The 21843-nt window shown below is 47.1% G+C and overlaps 2 protein-coding genes across 7 annotated transcripts in view; one reads left to right on the top strand and one right to left on the bottom strand.

Annotated features, from left to right (window-relative positions):
* IFT140 (intraflagellar transport 140) overlaps positions 1–3755 on the top strand; it is a 78656-nt gene extending 74901 nt beyond the window's left edge. For both annotated transcript variants that reach the window (XM_042864357.1, XM_042864358.1), the window contains exons 24-30: positions 354–482; positions 659–841; positions 1779–1985; positions 2196–2408; positions 2493–2659; positions 2979–3120; positions 3303–3755. In XM_042864357.1, the coding sequence (XP_042720291.1) occupies positions 354–482; positions 659–841; positions 1779–1985; positions 2196–2408; positions 2493–2659; positions 2979–3120; positions 3303–3506 (1245 nt within the window). In that variant the 3' untranslated portion in view covers positions 3507–3755. The remainder of the gene's footprint in view (positions 1–353; positions 483–658; positions 842–1778; positions 1986–2195; positions 2409–2492; positions 2660–2978; positions 3121–3302) is intronic.
* TELO2 (telomere maintenance 2) lies at positions 1414–21695 on the bottom strand. 5 transcript variants are annotated; one of them, XR_006177632.1, is made up of 21 exons: positions 21430–21695; positions 20829–21106; positions 20234–20302; positions 19507–19654; positions 19048–19150; positions 18630–18698; positions 17560–17701; positions 16209–16345; positions 15157–15245; positions 13846–13959; positions 13181–13269; positions 12796–12887; positions 11764–11880; positions 11087–11158; positions 10358–10528; positions 9590–9681; positions 8761–8860; positions 8328–8392; positions 7457–7572; positions 2726–5160; positions 1414–2486 (listed from the first exon to the last, which is right to left on the bottom strand). XR_006177632.1 is itself a non-coding variant. In XM_042864360.1 (21 exons), the coding sequence occupies exons 1-20, from the start codon at positions 21693–21695 to the stop codon at positions 5057–5059; spliced, it is 2433 nt and encodes an 810-aa protein (XP_042720294.1). In that variant the 3' UTR covers positions 1414–3314; positions 5050–5056. The 5 variants fall into 5 exon arrangements, 3 of the variants coding, with proteins under 3 accessions (XP_042720294.1, XP_042720296.1, XP_042720293.1); XR_006177633.1 differs by having other exon boundaries at positions 2853–5160; XM_042864360.1 differs by having other exon boundaries at positions 1414–3314; positions 5050–5160.
* Positions 21696–21843: the final 148 nt, after the last annotated feature.

Here is a 21843-nt window from a genome sequence, read left to right as displayed (position 1 = left end):
TCTGCCCTTAGGTAGTGTACAGAGTGAAAGTGGTACAGATCTGTTCTCATTCTCTCTTGTGAGATATTGCTTGTTCATGAAGACGGTCCCCATTTCTGCCTGCATCTTCTACAGGGACATCATTACAAGGGTTGTGTGGGACTGAGTGTTTTCTTGTTCTACATGTCAACAGAAAACTGTCTAAAACAAGCTATGATTGTTGCAGCTCAAAACCATTGGAGTTGGTATGGGTTTTCCATAGAAGGTGGTTGATGGGCTGCTATGTGACAGCACAAAGCTGGAAGCTTGAAAGGAGGCAGGCTCGTGAAGTCAGTTTGCTGCTTACTGAGACTCAAATCTTTGTTTTTGACCAGGAGAACAATTTAGATGATCAGCTGATGAACCTGGCTCTCCTGAGCTCTCCAGAAGACATGATAGAGGCAGCCTGCTATTATGAGGAGAAGGGGGAGCAAATGGACAGAGCTGTGATGTTGTACCACAAGGTAAATGACTCCTTAGTAAGAATACCAGACATTAAACTGACGCTGCGTGATTTGATTATGTACAATTATCAGCCATTTCTTCACACTAATATTCTGTTAATCCACACTAGGGTATCTGGTAAATTAATTCTGCAATGCTTATTCTAGTCCCTAAAGTCTCGTCCTTAATTTTACAGGCAGGACATTTCTCCAAAGCACTGGAGCTAGCCTTTGCCACGCAGCAGTTTGGAGCCTTACAGCTAATTGCTGAAGACCTCGATGAGAAGTCAGACCCAGCTCTGCTGGCTCGCTGTTCTGATTTTTTTATTGAACATGCTCAGTATGAGAAGGCAGTGGAATTGCTGCTCACAGCCAAAAAGGTAAGCTCTGCCTTCCTGCTCCCTCTGTGCACTGATGGAGAGGAGCACAAGAGGTGTGCACATGCATACACTCACATCTCTCTTTGTTCATAAGCTCCTACACAAAAACATTTGTAAGCTTTAAGGTTTCTTTTCAGACTGCTGACTCACAGGGTGGCAGCCCACTGCCTCAGGTCCAGAAATGGATCCCTGGCTCTGTCTTATTTCTGGCACCTGCACAGACTTTGCATTCTTGGAGAAAAAAGAAATCCTACTGTCTAAATATATTTGGAGATGGAGGAATTATATTATTACCAGTCAAAAATAAACAAATAAATAAAAAGCAGTGGTTTCTGTCCCACCAAATGTAGTTACAGTGCTTCATTTCTCACCTGAAGTCATCGCCCTCCTTCTTGTGCTGGCAGCTCAGCCTTACCAAAATTCTGAGTCCCAATTATCAATTTGCTGTGACTCACTTTCTCCCATAGTTAGCAAGGGCATAGTAGCTCTTTTCTGGCTTAAAAGGAAATAGCTGTGGTGTATCCTATTCCTTTGTTTCTGTATTTGAAGTAAGAAAACATTTGATGAAATACTTCAAAGTACCTGTATCCTTTTATTTGTATTTGCTGAAAAACCTCCACGTAATCAACCACACCAAACAAATCTGACTCAGATGTCTCTGGTAGCATCACACTCAAAGAAAAAATAGATAAATCTTTCTGCCACTTAATGATGTCCTCTGAGAAAAGAGATGAGAAATCATGTTCTTACAGAAAAAATGAGAGTGTATGCTTGAATCTGAGTTGCTGTTAGGACACTTTGCACAAGTGTTCTAATTAGAGAATCATCTGCTTGCATTTGTGCCTTCATACAGCTGATTTCTAAAAGTGACACCACAGACAGTGTGAAATCACACTGCAGTGCTTGCAGCAGCTCACTGCTTTCTCATTTCCATTAGTACCACGAAGCTCTGCAGCTGTGTCTGAAGCAGAACCTGACCATCACAGAGGAGATGGCTGAGCGGATGACGGTCTCTAAGGACTCCAAGGACCTCTCTGAGGAGTCCCGCAGAGAACTCTTGGAGCAAATTGCAGACTGCTGCATGAGACAAGGCAATTACCACATGGCAACCAAGAAGTACACGCAAGCTGGAAATAAGTTAAAGGTCAGTTGAGACAGGTAGAAAAAACAGCTGAGGAGGCTGAGCCTCTCACCTTTATACAGTTTTACAAGAGTGATTTGAGAGGTAGGTCTTGGAACAGTCAGTAGGCTGTCCAGAGGAGGCTTCCCAATCATTTTAGCATTGTTTGATTTTTGTATTTGATTTTTGTATTCTATTTGCTCTCTCTGCCCTCCCACCCCCATCCATTGTTAGGCTATGAAGGCACTGCTGAGATCTGGAGACACAGAGAAAATTGTCTTCTTTGCGGGAGTCTCTAGACAGAGAGAGATTTACATCATGGCAGCCAACTATTTGCAGTCACTGGATTGGCGTAAGGACCCAGAGATTATGAAGAACATCATCAGCTTCTACACCAAAGGGAGGGCCCTGGATCTGTTGGCAGGATTTTACGATGTGTGTGCTCAGGTACACCCAGCTTCTGTCATTCTTCAAGGTGTTTAGGTTGTTAGCTGTGCAGTAAGAGCCTCATCTGAATCTCCCTTCCTGCAGGTGGAAATTGATGAGTATCAGAACTATGAGAAAGCACAGGGAGCACTGACAGAAGCATATAAATGTCTTTCAAAAGCAAAGACCAAAAGCCCTCTGGAACAGGAAAGCAAGCTAGCACATTTGCAAAGCAAGATGGCTCTCATAAAGCGATTCATCCACGCTCGGAGGTGAGTTGCTGTGTTTGGAGCATACAGACTAATGACAAAAGTATCATGCAAGAGGAAAACACTCACAATTCAATAAATCATTTGCAGAAGACACACTTCTATAAGTAGTTGTAGCAGGGAACCAGAGGTGATTTTAAAAGCTATGTTGGCATTCGAGACCAAAGTATAACCAGAAATATGAGTAACTGTTGACCTGGAGAACCACAGCCATCTTTGGTTGGATGATTATCAAATGCACAGTACAAAAATCTTTCCCGTGCTTCACGTGGCAAGCTGAAAGTCCTCCCCCACACGATTTTTCTGTTTGCTCTTTTGCTAGGGTTTACTCCGAGGATCCCAGAGAAGCCGTCAGACAGTGCGAACTTCTCCTGGCTGAACAAGATCTTGACGACACCATCCGGCAGGGCGATGTCCTGGGATTTCTGGTTGAACATTATTTACAAGTGGAGGAATTCCATGTGGTAAGTTAATTTTCAGCTCTCACACGCTGAAGAGCCCAAACTTTATGTACACCAGCACACTTTGTCAACTGAAGAGCTCCTCAGCCAGGCTCTGAGGATGGATGCTTTTCACCTTTTTGCTGGGAGCTGTAGAAGCAGCACACCCTCCTCCCTCTAACAGTGATTTCTGTGCTTTCCTCTAGGCTTACCAGTACCTGGAACAGATGCGGAAAAGAATTCCATGCACAAACCTGGCTTACTATGTCAAGCAGCAGACGATTGAGGCGGTTCACCAAGGAGCAGGAATTCCCATCAGCCAAGCCTTGCTTCCAGAGCAGAGTCAGCACAGCAGCACGGAGAACAAGGACGTGGAAGAAGAAGTGGCTGATGAAGTGGAAGGGCCCTGACACCTCACAGTTAGCAGCACCAAGGCTGAGCACTACATCGTTTATTCTGTAGTCTTTAGGGGTCACAGATCAGTCAGCAAACTGCTGCAGCAGACTCTTTTGATTATTACCAAGAAATTTATTTTTTTTCTGCTTGACTCTATAATCAACAGTGATGGATTATTTTAAACACTACATACAAAAAGCAGACTGTACCTAGCCTGGTATGAATCTAGTTTTTGTATTTTAATAAAGAAAAGTTTAAAAAGAGAGCTGCACATTGCAAGCTCAGGCCTTGTTTGAGGAGGAAGTAAGGTGAAAAATTGTGAGCTGGCCAAATTCTCAGGTACAGGTGCCAACATACTTCTCTTTCCTTAGCAAACTTCAGAAAACAATCTCAGTTCCACGTGGCCAGGAGCTTGGGCAGAAGTCAAACCACTGCCCTTCTACTGCATGCTCTCCTCACCTCAAAGCTTTATTTCAATATTATAGGCTCATCCAGGCTGGAGCTGTGGTTTACAAGAAAGCTGGACTTGAAGCCTCTGAATTGTAGAGTGGTTGAGTTTGTAAGGGAGCCTTAGACGTCATCTGGTCCCACACCCCACTGTCTCCAAGCAGGGTCACCTGCAGCCAGCAAAGCCTCTCACTGCTCTGTGCATGTCAGATTTTAGAATGGAAGTTTCTTTCTGGCACAAACGGGACCACAGCCATGCATGGAACATAAAGCCAACATCAATAACCAAGGGCTCACTGAGCTTTCAGTGTCTTACGGTGCCCCATGAAAGCGTCACGCACAGAACTGTCAGATTAATGAGCCCTTCTGCTTGCAGTGATTTTTTTTTGATGACTTTGTGCCAAATTTTGGTGTGACCAGGAAAGCCTTGAATTGTATGCGCTCAGGGAAGAAAGGTGAAGGAACATTTTAAGATCAGAATCTGGTCCTCAGTTACTTCAGAAGAATCTCCTGTCTGTCTGCGTATTATACAGAAATAATTACTTTGTTCCTTACTCACCCCAGTGCAGCTCTAACTCAAACCTTTAAGCCCTGGCAATTCATTTCAGAACTTTGCTGCAGCTATTCAGTGCTTCCATCTCTCAGGGTCATCCCCTACACCACCTCCCCCTTGAAGCAGCAGCCCTCCAATGCTGCCAGAGGATGGGAGCCTTTGTCAGGGGATGTCACAGACAGCCCTGCGAGGTAAGTGGCTGCTTCCAGCCCTCCTGTTTTTCTGACAAGAAGTCTGCTATGAGATCTTCCCTGTATTTTTAGCAGAGCATTCAAACCTGCCAAGGTTATAAATAGCTGGGGTGGGGGCTGGGGGCGAGGGGAGGATGGCAGCGCTCGCCTGCCTTCCTGCATCTGTACACCCCGTACCGGATAGCAATAGCTCACTAAGTTGGCCTCCACTACAAAGTCCAGATGTCAAGTCAGGTTTGCTGGCTTACAGCACTGCGCCCTTCCCCCTTCTTCCTCTTCTCCAGCCAGGTGACTGCTGAAGAGGCCCCAGCAGTGCCTACACAAGTCCAGCTGGCAAGAGGATGAGGTTAAGGTCATTTCTTTTACCCTTCAGCTAGGACGGGGCAGTTTCCAGTTTCTTCTTCAGGTTCTCCATTAGTAGCAAGTTCTGCAAGGCCAACCTCCTGCAGTCCCCATCCGGATCTTTCTCTACCACATCTGTAAAAGAACATGCCGAGGCTAAGTTGGAAAATGGAGTAAAACACACTGCTCTTCACCCAGCCTGTCTGTAATGTTACACTGACCATCACGGCCCTAAAGGCAACAGCAAAACATCTGCCATGCCAGAATTCACACTTCTCCCCTTGAGCTATCCGGAACCATTCTGTAGCCCATCCACTAGCATGAATACAGTCTGCAGTTAAAAATACACTGATTCAGAAGCCTAAAGTCTCCATTCTGCAATTCTACACCACTGCTCAGTGCTTCCTCCTGAAATGTAGTCACAGCACTCTTGAACTAGGGGAAAGGAACTTCCATGCCTGCTTCTTTAACACAATTTTCCTTCTGCTGGTCTTCTGCTAAACTAGTACATTTTTTATGTTTTATGGAGAATGAAAGGGAGGGGACGAAGCTGCTTCAAGCAGCTGTTATTTCAGGGGCCCTTACCGAGCCTGCAAAGCACAAACCAGGATGCACGCAGGATGTCTGAGCAGGGGGAGCCTGGAAGAGCAGAGAGCCTGTGCAAGGATATCCTGTACGCACAAGCAGAGTGCTCAGAGCCCAGCACTGTCAGCCCAAACACATGACTCATTCAGATTGAGCAGAACTATTTATAACCTCACGGAGAGCTTCACTGCAGTGTTTCCACCCTCCCTCTACAGAAGGAGAAAACGGGAAGGCTACAAGACAGCTTACTGCAAGCTCACAAGCTAAGAGACTGACACTGGCACTGCTTCTAATTGCATGAGCACAGACCTTGAATTGCTGCCACTTAGGGGGTACTAAGATACACCCAGCTCATTTCATCGAATAAATTTACCCATGACAGCTCCACAGCACTCGCAAGGCTGGGAGGGGGGGGGGAATTCCCTCAATTCCTCAGCAGCTGCCTTTGAAGGAGTAGTTTCCTAGAAACGCTCAGGTATTCCCCTCAGACCTGACTGTCACAAAGGCAGGTCTCTAATGCCTGACCTCATCTGCAGGAGCAGCAAGGAGGAGCCCAGAACCTCCCAGGGAGAGACCTTTTACCAACAATCACAGAATCGCAGAATCACAGAATTGTAGGGGTTGGAAGGGACCTCCAGAGCAAAGCCACAGCCCAAGAACTTGTGTTTCAGGAAGAAGCTCCATAAGGACACAAGTTTTAAGTGGCACTTAAACGACACCTGGCTACACGTGGAGCAGAGTTGTGTTCTTAAAGGTTTCTAAATACATCATGGGAGCTTACATGTTCCCACCAGGAGCTATCGCACAATTTCCAGGCAACAGCACCACAAGAAAAGCCTGTTACACTTCCTACAGGCACAGAAAAATGCTGCTAACCCTGTTCTCCTCCTTCCAACTCATTAAAACCAGACTACGCACACCCCTCATTCTGAAAAGAGGGCCACAGCATCCCTGGAAAGGCTTTACTTGGTGATAGCAGTGGTTAACAGCTGAGACGAGCAGATTCTTCAGAGCACACCATGTCATGGGGAAAGTAAAGCTTTTGGCCCCACAAGGCAGCTCTCTTTCTGTTAAAGGCCACAGAGCTCTGCAACCTGTGAGGATCAGAGGCCGCCTGTGTCAGTGCTGCTTCCTGCCTGCTCCCTGGGGGAAGCCAGCTCACCAAGAGGGGCAATGGTGAAGGAAACCAACCCAGGGAGTCACACAAGGGCCACACAGAACAGTGCAGGCTCCAGGAGCACAGACCACACAGCATCATTTCCTCTTGTGCTTGCAGCATGCTGCAGTACGCAACCATGCCCTTGTGCAGTTCTAGCTGTGCACTACTCATAAAAATTGGAGTTTGCACACATTGTTCAGCACAAGCTGCTCTCTTTCACAGGCTGTTATTTCCTTCAGCAATAGGATGTCAGGAGATGGGGCTCTTCCTCCTCCTATAGAACGTGCACACAGCATAACATAGCCACATAAGCCTTGTACGTCACTGCCTGGATGCAAGGTGCAACGCAACAGCGTTCTGCAGCTTCATGAGAGGAGTGCTTGGAGGCTTAGGCAGAGAAGGGGGTGCACAGCATATTCTAGGATATTTGTTTGGCAACTGTTCTAAAGCGTGAGGACAGCTGCACTTTGAGATGCCTCACACACCTCTCAGCTTGTGCTTTAGAGACCTCTACAATATGTCTCTACAGCACACGGTGTGCTCTGCCACCTGCCCCAGACTTCAAGGCGAGCAGTGGGGATGTTTGTCACACCAGTGTGGTGCACGACACAAGCACACTACTGCTGCAGCCACACTCTTAAAGAGATGCAAACCAGAAAAACACCGACATTCCCCATCACATCTCACCTTCCAGCCAGGACTGAGCCTCCACAAGTTCCTCTGTCACATCTTGCAGAAGATGCTCTGCAGGGACACTGAGGAGTATGGAGGAGACACAGGACAGCAGCCCCTGGCGCACGTACCTGTTGGAGAGAGGCAAACCAGTCAGAACCTGCAGCTTCCTGCTCTACCTTGAGTTGCTTCTTATGGCTCACCTTAACGCTTCTCCAGTTTCCACTATTTGTGATTATAGAATCATAGAATCACAAGGTTGGAAAGGACCTACAAGATCATCTATTCCAACCATCCTCCCACTACCACTGCTACCACAGGCCACTAAACCGTATCTCATAGCTCCTCATCCAGACCTCTTATGATAACCATTGCCACCTTCCTACTAATTAGGAGTGTAATTATGTATCAGCTGGCATGCCACTCACATACAGAGCCTCTCCCACACATGGGCTCAGTGTGCATAGCAGAACACAGAGACCTGGAAAAGTCTGAGGTGAAAACAGAACTTGTGTGTTTCCAGCATTTTAGCTACGTGTTAATTTCCTTTCAAGTTGAATGCTGGAGCTGTATCTAAAGTTCTCTGAGCTTATTTAGTTGAAAACATTACAAGGATAGTTGGAGGAACGTGCCCTGTTTTTTATAGGTAATGATTGTACCTCCACACTAGAAGACGCCAGCTAATACCTGTTTGTTTGACATCAAAGCCATGATTTCATTACACACTCTAGCAATGCTCAAAGGAGCACAAGGCCAGAAGTCAGCGTTGAGAAGAACTGGGGAAGTCACTGGCATTCCCAGCCAGGTGCTGGACAAGGACAAGGACAGGCTGTGGCTGGCCAGCACAGGGGATCTTTAGAAACAAATGCACACAGCTATAACTCACGAGTCAGTGTGGAAACGCAGAGCCCAAACAAACTCCAGCAGTGCCTTTCCCATTGCAGTAACTGCCTGTAAAACAGGATTATGACAAACACTGAATACCTTCACACTCACATCACTTCAAAGGACTGGATCTTGATACGCACTGCTGTGAATGTCAGGGTTAACAATTATTTTACAGAAGAGAAAACTGAGGCAGTCAGAAGAACTGATGTACCCAACTTCCCATAGAAATTGAAAGAAAAACTACCAGAAGCAGCAGAAGGAAGCGCAGGGCTGCCTGAATCCCACACCTCCTTTCTGATCATCTTTTCTCAGCCCTTTGAGGACTCCTCAGCACGTGACCCAAACTCACTGCAGGCCTCAGAGCCCACTGCTGTGTCCGACAGCACCTCTGAGCTCCCAGGCTGGAACTCACTCCACACAGCCTTCCTTACCATGGTGTTGACAGCCAGGTACATCAGGACTGCTAAAGTGTGGACCAGTCTTCCAAGGACAAAGTGATCTTCCCCCAGGAGATCAAACGTTGACAAAGGTCTGCAAGTGCAAGACACAGTTCTGAACCAGTGACAGGGATGATCTCTGGAATGGTTGGGGTGGTTGTGAAGAGCAAACGGACACGCACAAATCTGAATTCCTACAACAGCAGTCACTTCACAGACTCCAATACAGACCACAGCTGCTTGCTCTCAGACCAGAAACATCCTCTCCAGCGAGGATCACTTGCTTGACCAGCAGCCTAGCTTTGTTAGAAAGAACTGCATGCCAAAGCTAGCATCGCTGCCATCCTAGAAACAAACCATAAAGACAGATAGTACAAGAATCTTGATTCCAGTGGAATCAATTACTGACCCTTCCTTTGGTAAACAAAGACTTGAGTGATTGACAATAACCCATGTCCTGTAACATGATGCAGTTAATTTCTGTTAAAGAGGGCAGCCTGAGTTCTGTGGCTTTGTATGAACCAGCCAAAGTGCTGTTGGATACTGAGAAAATCATCACCCTGTGGACCTGCTGACAGGCTGTGCTTAGTAATGCATTCGCTTACTGCAGGGTCTCACATATTTCCATCCAAGAAAACTTCATTGGATAAGTGGAGAGCAGAAAATCTTCCTCAGTGTGCTTTATCCACGAGCCAGGCATCAGTGTGGTGTCACAGGACTCCCACATAACCTCTGGGCTCTATTCTGCTGCTCTGAGACAAGCAGAACAAGCAAGAGATTCACTCTCAAGCTGTCAAGTTCACATCCCAAGGTGTTCACTCACCTGTCAAAGTTTTGGATCAACGGAAAAAAGAAGTGTCCAGCAAGAGAATTGAACTCATTTGGATGCGAAGGCTGTTCCACTTGAGACTGCCCCTGTCCAAAGGAAAAATAAACTTAGACACAAGATGCAGCACCCATAGTTCTACATTCATCTACTGCAGCCATCCCACTGCCAGCTATTGCTTACTTGAACACCTATGGCTGCTAGCTTCCAGGCCAGTCAACTCACTCTCCACTTCAGAACCTCTCACACGTCCAAATGTTTCACTAAAATATATCTCAGTACTGCTGGGTTACATATAAAAAACAAGAAGAGAGTTTTGGAAAGCAATCCTCTGGGATGAACCACTGGGGAGTCACAGGACCTAGGAAACTGGCAATAATTTATCTCCCTGAAAAAGAGAGGAAGTCTGAGACCGTCCACTGCAGATGCAGCTGCACTGAAGGATGCTCTCTGAGGTGCAGCCACAGCTCCCTGCAGTGGCCAGACAAGGTCAGAACATGCAAAGAACGGCCAGAGCTATCCTTCAATGCGAGACAAGGAGACCAAGATTTACTTTCATTCTCCTCCTGGGAGAGGACTACAGGATTTGGTACTGAAAAAAATTTAACAAAATACTGAAGTGAAACTGACATTTTAAGTAATCCAGTCCTGCCTCTGGATTGGGCTCAATTTCACGTCTATTTTGCTCTCTCCAGATAAAACTACAGCAACCCCTCCTGTCCTTGTTTCTGCTGGATTTGACATTTGTTGCTGCCGTGGCCTCACCTTAGCAAACCTCCTCGTCTTGCTTTTGATTCTCTCATCAACAATTCTTCTCCAGTCCTTGGAGCTGCCACTCTCAGGAAGGAGCTGGATACGAGGGTTTTGGGCACCAGAATTTTTGGTCTTCCCATGGCCTTTGGCACAGGACAGTTCCTGAGCTGCTAAAACCAGCACCTAGATGAAAAAGAAGGGGGGATGGTGTTAAAATAGGGATAATCTGTACTGAGGAAACAAGTTGAATGCACCCAAACCAACGGGAACAGCAAGGCAGAAAGACACAAGTTTAGAATTAAGAACTGCAAGGCAAGCAATTGAAACCCAGTGAATGGACTCTGAGGTAATGGTGCAAGCAGTCACTGCCCTGAAACAGAACAGCAGCCCCCTGTTCAGACTCTGTAACCCTGACACAGAAAGAGGCACAGGCAGACTGCTGGCTTGCAAAAAGCAAAGAGATCCCAGAATGATGACACATCAGGAGAAAATGGCTGCTTTATGGCAAAAGATCATCACACATTTTTCATTGTGTGGGCAACAATTGCTGCTTAATTCAAATGCAACAGAATTAAGAGCAAGAGAAGAATGGCAGGCTCAAATATAACTAAGAGATTCTCATGCCTCTGCTTCCTCCTCACCTCTCCTACAAGGAAAAAAGGTCCCCATTGCATCTTAGGGACACTGCACTGGTGCAACAAAGACATAAGAGAAGTGGGAAGCGAAGAGAAGAGCGCTTACATCGAGAATATCCATGCGCTGACGAAGGCTGTAGTTCAGAGAGTAGAACTGGGAGGTCAAGTACTGTGCTACCTGTGCAGAAAAATCAAGGAGCAGTGAGCCCAGTCTGTAAACAGCCTTTCTACTCATTCCAAACATTCTAAACTCTCCATTCGAGGCAATGTTCAGTTTCCTGCTAGCTAACAAGACTCTGAGCTTGGGGAAGAGCACTCTATGAACAGGGGAAATCAAATACTTCCAATTCTAGATTCTCCCAGAGGAAGTGAACAACTAACAGGACTTTGCTATTCTTCTCTCTCCCTATGCAGAGGTTTTCAAACAGCTGTCATGGCAGCTGATTATAAACAGCAGGCTGCCAGTGTGCCTCAGCTTGCTCCTACATAAAGCCATCTTCCTTTAGTGCAAGAATCCTTATCTGACTTGTCTCATCAGGTACACCCAGACACACAAAATCATGTCCTTCAGCCTGTTACAGCTCTTGAACAAGCTTCTGCTTTCCTGTTATTTGTTATCCATTCCAGATCCTTCCGTGCCCAGCCCATCTCTAAGGCACTGCCAGATTTGAACCAGCTCTTCACGCTCTGAAGCTGCCATTACCAAACTAGCAAGAGACTTCAACTCCTTAAATTTTTGCCAGTGCCTCAACTGGAAAAAAGGAAGCAGTAAGAGGAACTAACAGGTATTGGATCAGTGGTTAAAACAGCTACTTGTGCCTTCTGACGGAGCTCTGCAAAGCCTTCCAGGCAGGTCTTCTCCTCCAGATGCAACAGTATTTTTGCCAGCTCCACACTAACCTGCTCAAAATAAGACAACAGGAATCATGCCACTGCATGTTATGCTTCTCACAGGTTTTACAGAGTCCCATCCACCTTCCACTTCTAATGCTGTAGCAGAGGGACAAATACAGGTAACAACATGCCCTTTACTCACGAGGGAGAAACAACACATTAAGATAAACATCATCAAGATGGATTTCTCAAAACACAGAACAAAACCCTCAGCTGATTTCTCCATCCACGTTCATTTTTCACTTTGGCTTTTTAGACAAATGCTAACATCGTGAGACAGGAAGACCTGACCCTGCAGTTCCTGAATCAAATCCCACCTTTAGGTGTTCCCTGCCACGTCGCTGTGAGCAGTCATCACAGCAGCATCTTTGACCTAAGTTCCTTTCACTCAGGCTTTTAATCTTGATAACACAACCCACCTGCTCCCTTGTTAAGGAGCTACATTTGTACGAGCAAAGACAGGAAGTCCATTTGATTTTATTTCATTTTTGTTGGGAAATAACAATTATTCAATTTCAATTCAATGTCAATTACATCCAAAATTAAAATTATTTTATCTGTAGGATTCATGGCAGCTCTACGTGTTGCCTTTCCAAAAGCTTTCCAAAGCTTTTTCTGCCCAGCACAAAGCATGGAACTTGCCCTGCTGCCCAAGTGACTGGCAAGGTCTACTTGCAAACACATTTCTTTTTCAGTGCAGGAGCTGCTCAGTGCCACTCTGCTGCCTTCACTCCTGCCTACTTCTTTGTGCTCTGTAGCCTCAGCTCAAAAGCAACTATTTCCTTCTATTTCCCTTCCCAAGCTCAAAATTCAGACATTAGCTCAGTGGGTTGCTCTGCTGGAAGACTGATCTCCTCACAAGGCCAAAGGGATCGCCCAGCACCAGAGCCCACTGCTCACTGTTAGCTCACACTGCTTCACCTCTCTTGCTGCCGCTGGATTCTTCCGAACCAAGCTCTCAAGAGCCTTGACAGCTTCTTCCCACTTGTCCAGATCTTCAGAACCTGTCAGGACTGAAGGCAAACAGAAGGCAGGCAAGATATTAACAGAACGGTTCTGCTCAGGTACATGCCCTAATTTTCCTCTGCCAGCAGTTTGTCTTCTTATAAGAAGGCACAGCTGACCCAGCACACAACCAGCATTAAGAGCTGGACTGCAGCTCTTTATGAATGACAGTTCAGCACTTGAGCCCAGATAACTGAAAAAATACAGCTTCTCTGCATTAGCTCCGATAAAAACAACCGAATGAGACTGCTCTCCCCAAAACAGTCAGAAAAAGATGAAGACTCATCCCAACATCTCACACCTTCAATACAGTCTCGAATATACACTGGAGCCTTAGTCTTCTTCAGTTCTTTATCCTCTGACATGTCGTAAGGTGTCAGGTCATCATCACTGTAAACAAAACAAGGGCAGGAGTTAGCCCACAGGGGAAGGCTATTCTTTGCTCAGCTGACCTCAAGGAAGTAAAGAAGCAGCACAAACACCACTGTTACACCACTACTACTGCAATGCAGAGCAGCATGGCTGCAGCCCAGGCTAAAGGAGCTCCCTGGGAAGTTGTAAGAATGACTCTGTAAGCAGATCTCCTGGCCAAGTGTAGGCAGGGGTCAGGAGACCCAGAGGCATGAAGCTGATTCTTGAGATTTCTTTATATATTATTTGTAAAAAGCCAGGATAAGCAGGTCCACTAATGAGTACATATATCAGTAAATCCAAGAAATGTCTCATAAGTCAATCAAACAATGAATACAATGGTTGTGCCTGACAGTGGCTTTGCTCCAGTTAATGACAAACGTTCTTGCATACAGTTTTCTACATGATGTCTTATTCTGCAGAACACCATTCAGCTGAACAAGGTCTGCTCCCTCATTCTGGTCAGAAAGAACAAAATTTGCTCCCTCCTCTCCAAGGCTGCTTTTAAGAACCTACTATTTCTTTTCCATTTCCTACCAGTTTCTTGACTCATACCTGTCAAGCTCAGCATCTGACTCCTCATCTGGCATCACATGAGTCGTTGCTGTAGGTGATTTCCCATTACTTTCCAATACTGGTGGCAGTGCAGCATCTGCATTCTCATTCCTGCTGAAAGCAATGAGAAACAATAAAACCAATAAGGTAACAGTCTGTATTCACAAGCAAAAAGCTCCCAGCTCCATCACAGCCCCACTGCCTCAATAGTATGGCAAATTCTTGTTTCTGTGTTGTCCCACCCACACAAGGAACAAAGTCCTGAGACAGAGAACGCGGTGAGGGGAGAAGCAGAATCTCACAGCTGAAAAGTAATAGAAAACAGAACTTGAGTTAGCTCATTTGCTGCATTCTCCCTCTGCTAAGTTGTACCTAGGATTGCTAAGGAAAGACTCGTCTGTAGGTAGGTGGATCTCACTGGTCTGGAGACCATCAGTGACACTGACCAAGTGGAGAGCTAGGATCTTAAACCTCTCCTAAGGAGACAAGTGCAGTAAAGTATTTCTTTGGACTTTGGTATGTCCTTTAATCTCTCTACTTCTCAAATGCTGCCTAAGCAGCTGTCAGTGCTGACTACACCACTAAAACAGGAGCTTTACATCTTCTGTAATTCACTGGAGTGCTGGACAGCTTCATTTGCTAATAACATCAAGTGACTGATTTATCTGCTGTTAAGAATAAGTGCTTCAAGAGCTACAGCAGATGCCATGAAAGCAAAGAGCACCACAGAACCAGGAATGGTCAACTGACAGATATCCCTTATTTTTCTTACTGATGAATGGTCTGGACACAGAAGATCTCTCAGATGCAGACAGAGAGGCCCATTCAACTCTACTCAGGGGAACATAAAATCCCTAGAAACTGCAGCATGGTTTCACTATGATCAGCTGTCAAACAAGCAATTCTAACACATGCTACCATTTGAGTTGTGAATTTAAGATAATCATATTGCATTATAACAACAGTGCATTGCAATGCTTTGTAAGAATATAAAAGACATCCTGAATTCCACATATGGTTCTAAAGTACAACTCAAAAAAGGTACACAGAAAGGCAAAAAGAATGACCAGGGGCTCAAAATTGATTACATACAAGGAATGACTAAAAAATTGAGGGCTTGTCTGGAAGGGACAACGATCGACAAAAAAGGCATGAGGAGAATTAAAAAGTTCAGAATCAAACAACACATCTCTTCCAGATGCAGTCCCCAAAGATTATCAAGGGAAAAAATCAAATCAAACATAACTTTTCCAGTTACTCAGCATGTTTTTTGTATCTGCTACATGGAAATGAAGAGCAGCAATGTCTTACTTATTGTCTGGAAGACCTGGAAGGACACTGAGTGGTGCAGCTTGTACCAGAAGGGACTTCAGCTCTCTTGCTTCATCATCTTCTTCATACTAGACATTCAGAATAACTGTTACTGCTCTCTAAGATGACAAACATGCCCAGCATGCAACACCTCACCCCTCTGCAGCGTGCAAATGGGGACTGAATCATCCTCAGCTGAACACACAGCCATCCCTTTTGTTTCAGTCACTACCAGCAGTAACATTAAAGCTGCACAGAGATCAGTGCCATGCGTAATCTTCCCCCCTGTATTTCATGGTAGTGCTTGGTCAGACCTTGTCTCAGTGTTATTTATAATCTTCAAAACGTTTCATAAGTGGCAATGCAACAAGGAGAATGAATCAGGTTTTTATGGAACAAATGGGATTTTATCACATAATTCTTATACATTATACTGGCAATAACATGACAAAGATCCCCATGTCAATCTTGAAAATCTCAGGGCAGGCGTTCCCAGCATGTCAGGGAACACACACTCACCGCTCCCAGCTCCCACAGGTCAGACTGGGGTTTCCTCACACAATGTGACAATCTTCCAGTGGTCCACTACTTATTAACAATTTACCATAAGCTTAACCATCAGATTACGCCCCTGGGGCCACCCTCACCCATCCGCCTGGTTTTTATGCAATTCCTTTTTGTAATCGGGCAACTTCTCTTTTGGAAAACATCGCTGACTCTCCTCACTTCCAGATAAGAAGTGTTAGAAGGTTGGATCTTAGGAGGAAGTTTTTCAGCCAGAGGGTGGTGAGGCACTGGCACAGGTTGCCCAAGGAGGCTGTGGATGCCCCAGCCCTGCAGGCATTCAAGGCCAGGCTGGATGTGGCTCTGGGCAGCCTGGGCTGCTGGTTGGCGACCTGCACACAGCAGGGGCTGGAACTGGATGAGCACTGTGGGCCTTTGCAACCCAGGCCATTCTATGACTCTGTGATAACGCTCTGGCTCACCTGCTTTTAAACTTGTACTCCCTCTGTGCCCCACGTACCAGAGAGAAATTTCACTATAACCTTTACCTGAAACTGCAGGACGGGCCCATCCGTGTTAATCTTTGAACTGATGCTCTCGGCCACTATCATCCCCAGGCGCCGTATCTGAGGCAGGCTGCTGTCCAGGTGGCACTTCACGCCCTCCATCATGCTCGTGAGAAGTTCTGCAGAACACAGACAGCACGCAAACAATGCCAGAGCCAAATGTGTGCCTTCAGAGGTCATCCAGCGAAGGGCAGAAAGGCAAGAAGGGCCTAAGCAACCACGACTTCTGCCTGCAATGGCAGTACTGCCTTTCAACACCAACATACTGAAGCCATGCTTTGTTGTGGGCACACAAGCACACATCACAAACATATTATGAATCTGGAATATTTAGTTTTTCACTGGTATAAAAAAACAGAAAGGATTTCAATCCTTAGCTCATGTTTAGAGCTTTGAAACTGGGTAAGTGAAATCCACATCATGAGGAAATGGCAAATTCTGGCCAGTGCAGTAATCAGAGGGAGGAGATTCCCTCATCACCTAGGCAAGCTGACACAGGTAACTAACATCAGCATTTCTCAGCCCAGAGAGAACTGTGACTGCCATCCTTATCTGGCAGACCTATTGTCAGCTCAGAAAAGCTTATGTGTTCAGCAGCTGCCAGAGAGAAAACAGGTTATAAAACTTGAGCACAGTAAAACTTGAGGCAGTAGCAGGTCTTGTGAAGCACAATGAACTCCAGCCTGAAATGGCAGAACAGGTTGTCCAAGTCAACCTTCCAACAAGTGAAAAACAAAGCCAGACAAGAAGCAACTCTAAAAATTGGACAGATATTACTTTTTTTTGCAATGAAAGTTTTATTTTCAGACCAGAACCCCACTCTGCTACATGTTATCTAATTACAAAACAGTCCTTGCCTGTAACACACTATCACTACTCACCTAACAAGTGAGCACACTGAGGGAGCAGAAGAACACAGGAATGCACACGGACAGAGCCTAGCCAAACTGCTTCTGATTCGTGGTGCTCTTCCCTCCCATCTCTTCTGAAGTGTTACTCACGCTCCAGCACCAAGACAATTTAAGCATGTGATTCCTCCACCCAGTTCCAGAACCAATCCAAGTTTTCCTGAGACAAAACTTAAGGGTTCCTAGGGCCACTATTCAGCTAAGAACTTCAGTTCAAAGATACCGATCTCCAACTTCACACTTTAAAGCTCCGTGCTTGGAATCACTTTGTATCACTGCTAAAGGAAAAGGATTCCAGCAGGACACCCGGCCTGACAGGATGAAGACAGGACAGTTTTGTTCCCCTACACATCGAAACAAATCATTCTCTCTTCCCGGTCAGACTTTCTGTTAAACACATCCATGCCTCACTTCTGCCACCTCACCTTGCCTGCAGCTCTCTATTTCGGGTTCCTTCAGGTGAGAAAGGCAGATAAGAATGGCCTTACTAATATACTGCTGCTGCTCCACTGGAGAGTGTTTCACTGCACTGCTGCTGCCCCAGGTCTCCAACAGCTCTTGCAGCACCTGAATCAGAGTATAAACAACTTTGTTCATCCAAACTATCTTGGAACAGATCTTTTCCACGTGTCAGTCACACAGCACATGACACCTCAGGATGGCCCACAGGTCTTAATGCCTCTCAGTGCAGTCAGCCTCCCTACCCATGGTGCTAACTTTGTATTTCAGAGACCAAAACGGTCTCGCGCTTGGCCAGCTGAGAAGTCCAGACCATCTTCCTTTAATATCTTGTTAAATATAAGATTTTCAAATGATAAACACATTTATTTTTCTTAAACACAGTATCATACTGCTTTCTGACAATAATACATTGTTCTGCACATTATCTGCTATCACACAATGTTTCCAGTCCAATGTTCAAAGAGCAGCTGCCAGTGGTCTTAGATTTTAGAGCTTGTAACCACTGCAAAAAACAAACAAACAAAAAAACCCCAACACATCAAAATGATACCAAAACAGGGGTGATTTCCAGAAATACAAACTTCCTGGAAGTTCTGGTGGTACACTGCTAAATTGGAGAGAGAAAGGATCTGTATCCACACTGAGGTTAAGGGAGAAAAAGAGATTCTGAAGCATCAAGCATTCAGCACACAGACGGCTCATAACCAACTCCAGCACTTTCTGTCACCCAGGTCAGCTGAGAGAAGCTGAGGAGGACAAAGGGCACCTGTAACAATCCAGACCTTTGCAGTTTTGCTACCTGGAGGACAATTTGCCAAGTGAATATGAAAAGCATCAGCAGTGCAGAACGTCTTTTGTTTTGCACAACATGTTGGTTTTGCACCAGTCAGCATCCCAGGGCTGCCATTGCTGCCACGAGCAGCAGCAAGAGTGACTTAGGGAAGTTCCAACACCCCACCCCACACGGACACACATTCATAGTGTAGAATTCCTTCCGATCAGACACCTCACCAAGGCCATGCCTTAACCTTACCTTGATCAGTAAGGCACGACGAAGGCTCTCCAGGGACAGATAGCCAAGAAGATTCTGCAGCACTGCAGTCTGTAATGAAAACCACAGGTCTTGCTTTAACTGGGCATAAAGTCAGCATCCAGCAATGCTGAACGTGTGTTAAACTTCAATGTGAAGGACTGGTTGACAGCATTCAAACAGAAAAACTAATTAAAAAAGGAAAAAATAAGAACAAAAAAGCAATACAAGCAATTGCTGATGAAATATATGGCAAATCAGGACAGGAATGCAGCACTTGTACCAGCAAGACCAGACAAATACAGAACAGACACAGTCTAGACCTGGAGCTCAGCTAAATCAAACCAAACCCAACAACAACAAATTGGCACTATGGCAAAGACAGGCATTGCTTCACTGCTGTTCAGCTCAGAGCCCTTACCGTGCAGCCATACTGCAACAGCAGCATCTTCTGTGTCACGACAAACTGAGCTTTCTTATTTTTCACAACCAGATTCCCCAGCAATCTAGACAAGACATCTGCCCTAGCAAAACAACAGCAAAACATTAGGGATCTATGGAGGGATTGTCACACTGCCTCTCATTGCATGAGATTCTTTGAGCAGCTATTTGCACTGAAGTGAACACCTTTAAGTGTTACAAGTCACTCAATGGTTGCAAATAATGTTTTTTTTCACTGCATGCCATGGCTCAGGCCTGTAGGGAGCAGTACAGGTTCTAGCTGAGGGGGAACAACCAGCAATTTTGTCCCTTGGTCCCTCAGGAAATGGCACTGTAAGAAACAGACTGCTCACGTGTGTGTGTGCCAGCATCCGTCCTAAGTGTCTGTGGCAAAGTTCCTCCCTGAAGCAGAGCAAAAGCTGGAAAACAGAGTTCTTACCCCGGCGCTCTCTGAACAAAACCAAGGACCACTGCCTCCATCCAGCGGTCTGGCACACACTCAACCAACCGCCAGCAAATTCTTTGCCAGATGCAGTCAGACTTGGTGAGATCCATGAGGTGGGGCATCAAAACACTCAGAATTTCCTCTGAAGGAGAAGAGAAAAGAAAGAAACACATCAGCTGGGAAGAAGGACTGCAACGCTTCTTGAGGTCAGCTGCAAGCATAAAGATCTTCATGGACGGAGAAACAGAACAGTCTGCAATTCTATTTTCTTTCTGTGGTGGGAACACCGTGCAGCCTAAGAAACTTGCAAGCATTCCTCACTGCAGTAAATAGATGTGCAATCTCTCCTTCTTGTCCCTGAAGCCCTGTCAGCAACTACTGTGACTTTAAACTCCTAAGCTAAGCGAGACTGAAGGCTACTCATAGGAGATGATTATTACATATGGGGAGTGATTTTTGCTGGTATTTACAACACACTTTCAGGTTACTGGATTAGATGCACTAGAAGAGCACTTAATAGTTATGCCCCAAATGGCAAGATGAGGGGAAGGGCAGAAAGCTCGCATATTTTCGAGGTATGAGCACATCACACTTGCATGAGATGATAGAAGAGCATCGCCATCTATCAGGTCTGTAGCTGAGCGGCCTCAGAAAGCAGAGAGCAGCCTGTGCTGATCCACAAATAAAACCTCAAAGCTACCAGGTCAGGTAGAACACTCACTTTGTCTCCCATGAACACAGACCTTTCCCAGAATATGTGAAACGAAAGAGACTGAGCAATCCAGGCCACCTGGAATGAAACAGACAGAAGCTTAACAAGATCATCACCAGCATCACACAAAGCTGGTACACACATACCTACAGGCCACAAGTCTGAAAATGCAGATGAGTTTTCTTTTGAGGCATGACTTCAGCCACCCCCCCCCCTCCCCATCTGCCTTCAGGTACAAACCAACCCAACATTATCCACGCAGAGGTGGAGTGAGAGCACTGAATAGCTCAGTGCTGCTTCAGCACAACGGTGAGTGCATTAGCGGTTGGTTCTGCACTGGTCTTCCACATACTTCATTTAGCTCACAGCTGGCAAGGGATGAGGATATTTAATAGTTCACAGGGCTGCAGCTTTTAGCAGGACTTTTAACAGCCTCAGTCTCAATCCTGGTATCTTATCCTCTTAAAGCACAACGTACTTCACAATAGAAGATGAACTTAAGGCTCCACAACACCCATTATTTACACCTCGAGCACCAGTCGAGGGCTCCACGCACAAAACACTCCAGAGGAGCCGCCTATACGCACCAGTTCTGCATTCTCACCTCTGAGCGAAGCGGAGACGTTGTGCAGCACCTGGAGAACCGCGCCGCCCAGCAGAGGGAAGTAATGCTGCGGGAAGAACACGGCGGGGCTCCGGCCCAGGAGGCTGTTGCCGACGAGGTCGGGCAGACACACGATCCTGCCCAGCAGCGCGTCCTGCCGTTCGGCCGAGCCGGGTCGGGAATGCTGCTGGCACTGCTCCCAGATGAGCGCGGACAGGCGGCCCTGCCGCAGGAACCGCTCCAACACCTCGGGCACCGCCGCCAGCCGCCAGTCGGAGCTGAAGGAGGAGAGCTGCGCTGAGTGCCCGCCCCGCCCCGCCGCAAGGAGCTGCGCGCGAGGCTGCCGTGCTGCTACCGCCGCAACCCCGCTGCGGGCACCGCCGCCCCGAGGCGCCCCGACCCCGGCCGTGGGTGGGCTGCAGGCAGCCCGGGACAGGGGTGGGGCTGCGAGGTTCCTCCCAGCTCAACCGCTCCTGGGTTCTGCCATCCCCTAAAGGCGACCCCGAGCCGCCGAGCCGAGCAGCACGGCCGCTCCGTGACCCCACGGGAAGCCCCACTCAACCCCCACTCCCCTGCCCGATCCCCGAGGCGCGGCACTGACCGCGGGGCCGCCAGGCTGTCGGTCAGCGCGCTGAAGGCGAGATCGGGCGGGCCCTCCAGGAAAAGGCTCCGCCACGGACCGGCCGGCTCCTCCGGCCCCGCCGCCAGGTTGCGCAAGAAGGCGCCGAGGCGCGCCCGCTCTCGCTCGCCGAGTGCCGCTGGATCCCCCGCCGCAGCCAGGGCCGCCCGCACGGCGTCCACCGCCTCTGCCTCAGGACGGAGCCCGGGCCCGGCCGCCTGCAGGGCGCTCTCCAAGGCCGCCGCCATGATGGAGATCGTACCGCTTCCGGCCGCCATGGTGGAGGCCGTGCCCACTTCCGGCCGCCATGTGGCGACCAATGGTAGTGCCGGAAGAAAGCCCCGCCCACGCTGTTCTTAAAGGCGCAGGAGCCCCTCTGTCTCTGCGAGCGCGGGC

Source organism: Lagopus leucura, unplaced genomic scaffold (genome assembly GCF_019238085.1).
Source record: "Lagopus leucura isolate 7727_CA_CO unplaced genomic scaffold, USGS_WTPT01 Super-Scaffold_760, whole genome shotgun sequence".
Lineage (NCBI taxonomy): Eukaryota > Metazoa > Chordata > Aves > Galliformes > Phasianidae > Lagopus > Lagopus leucura.
Note: the sequence above shows the minus strand (reverse complement) of the source record. Positions and strands in the feature narration are given on the sequence as shown.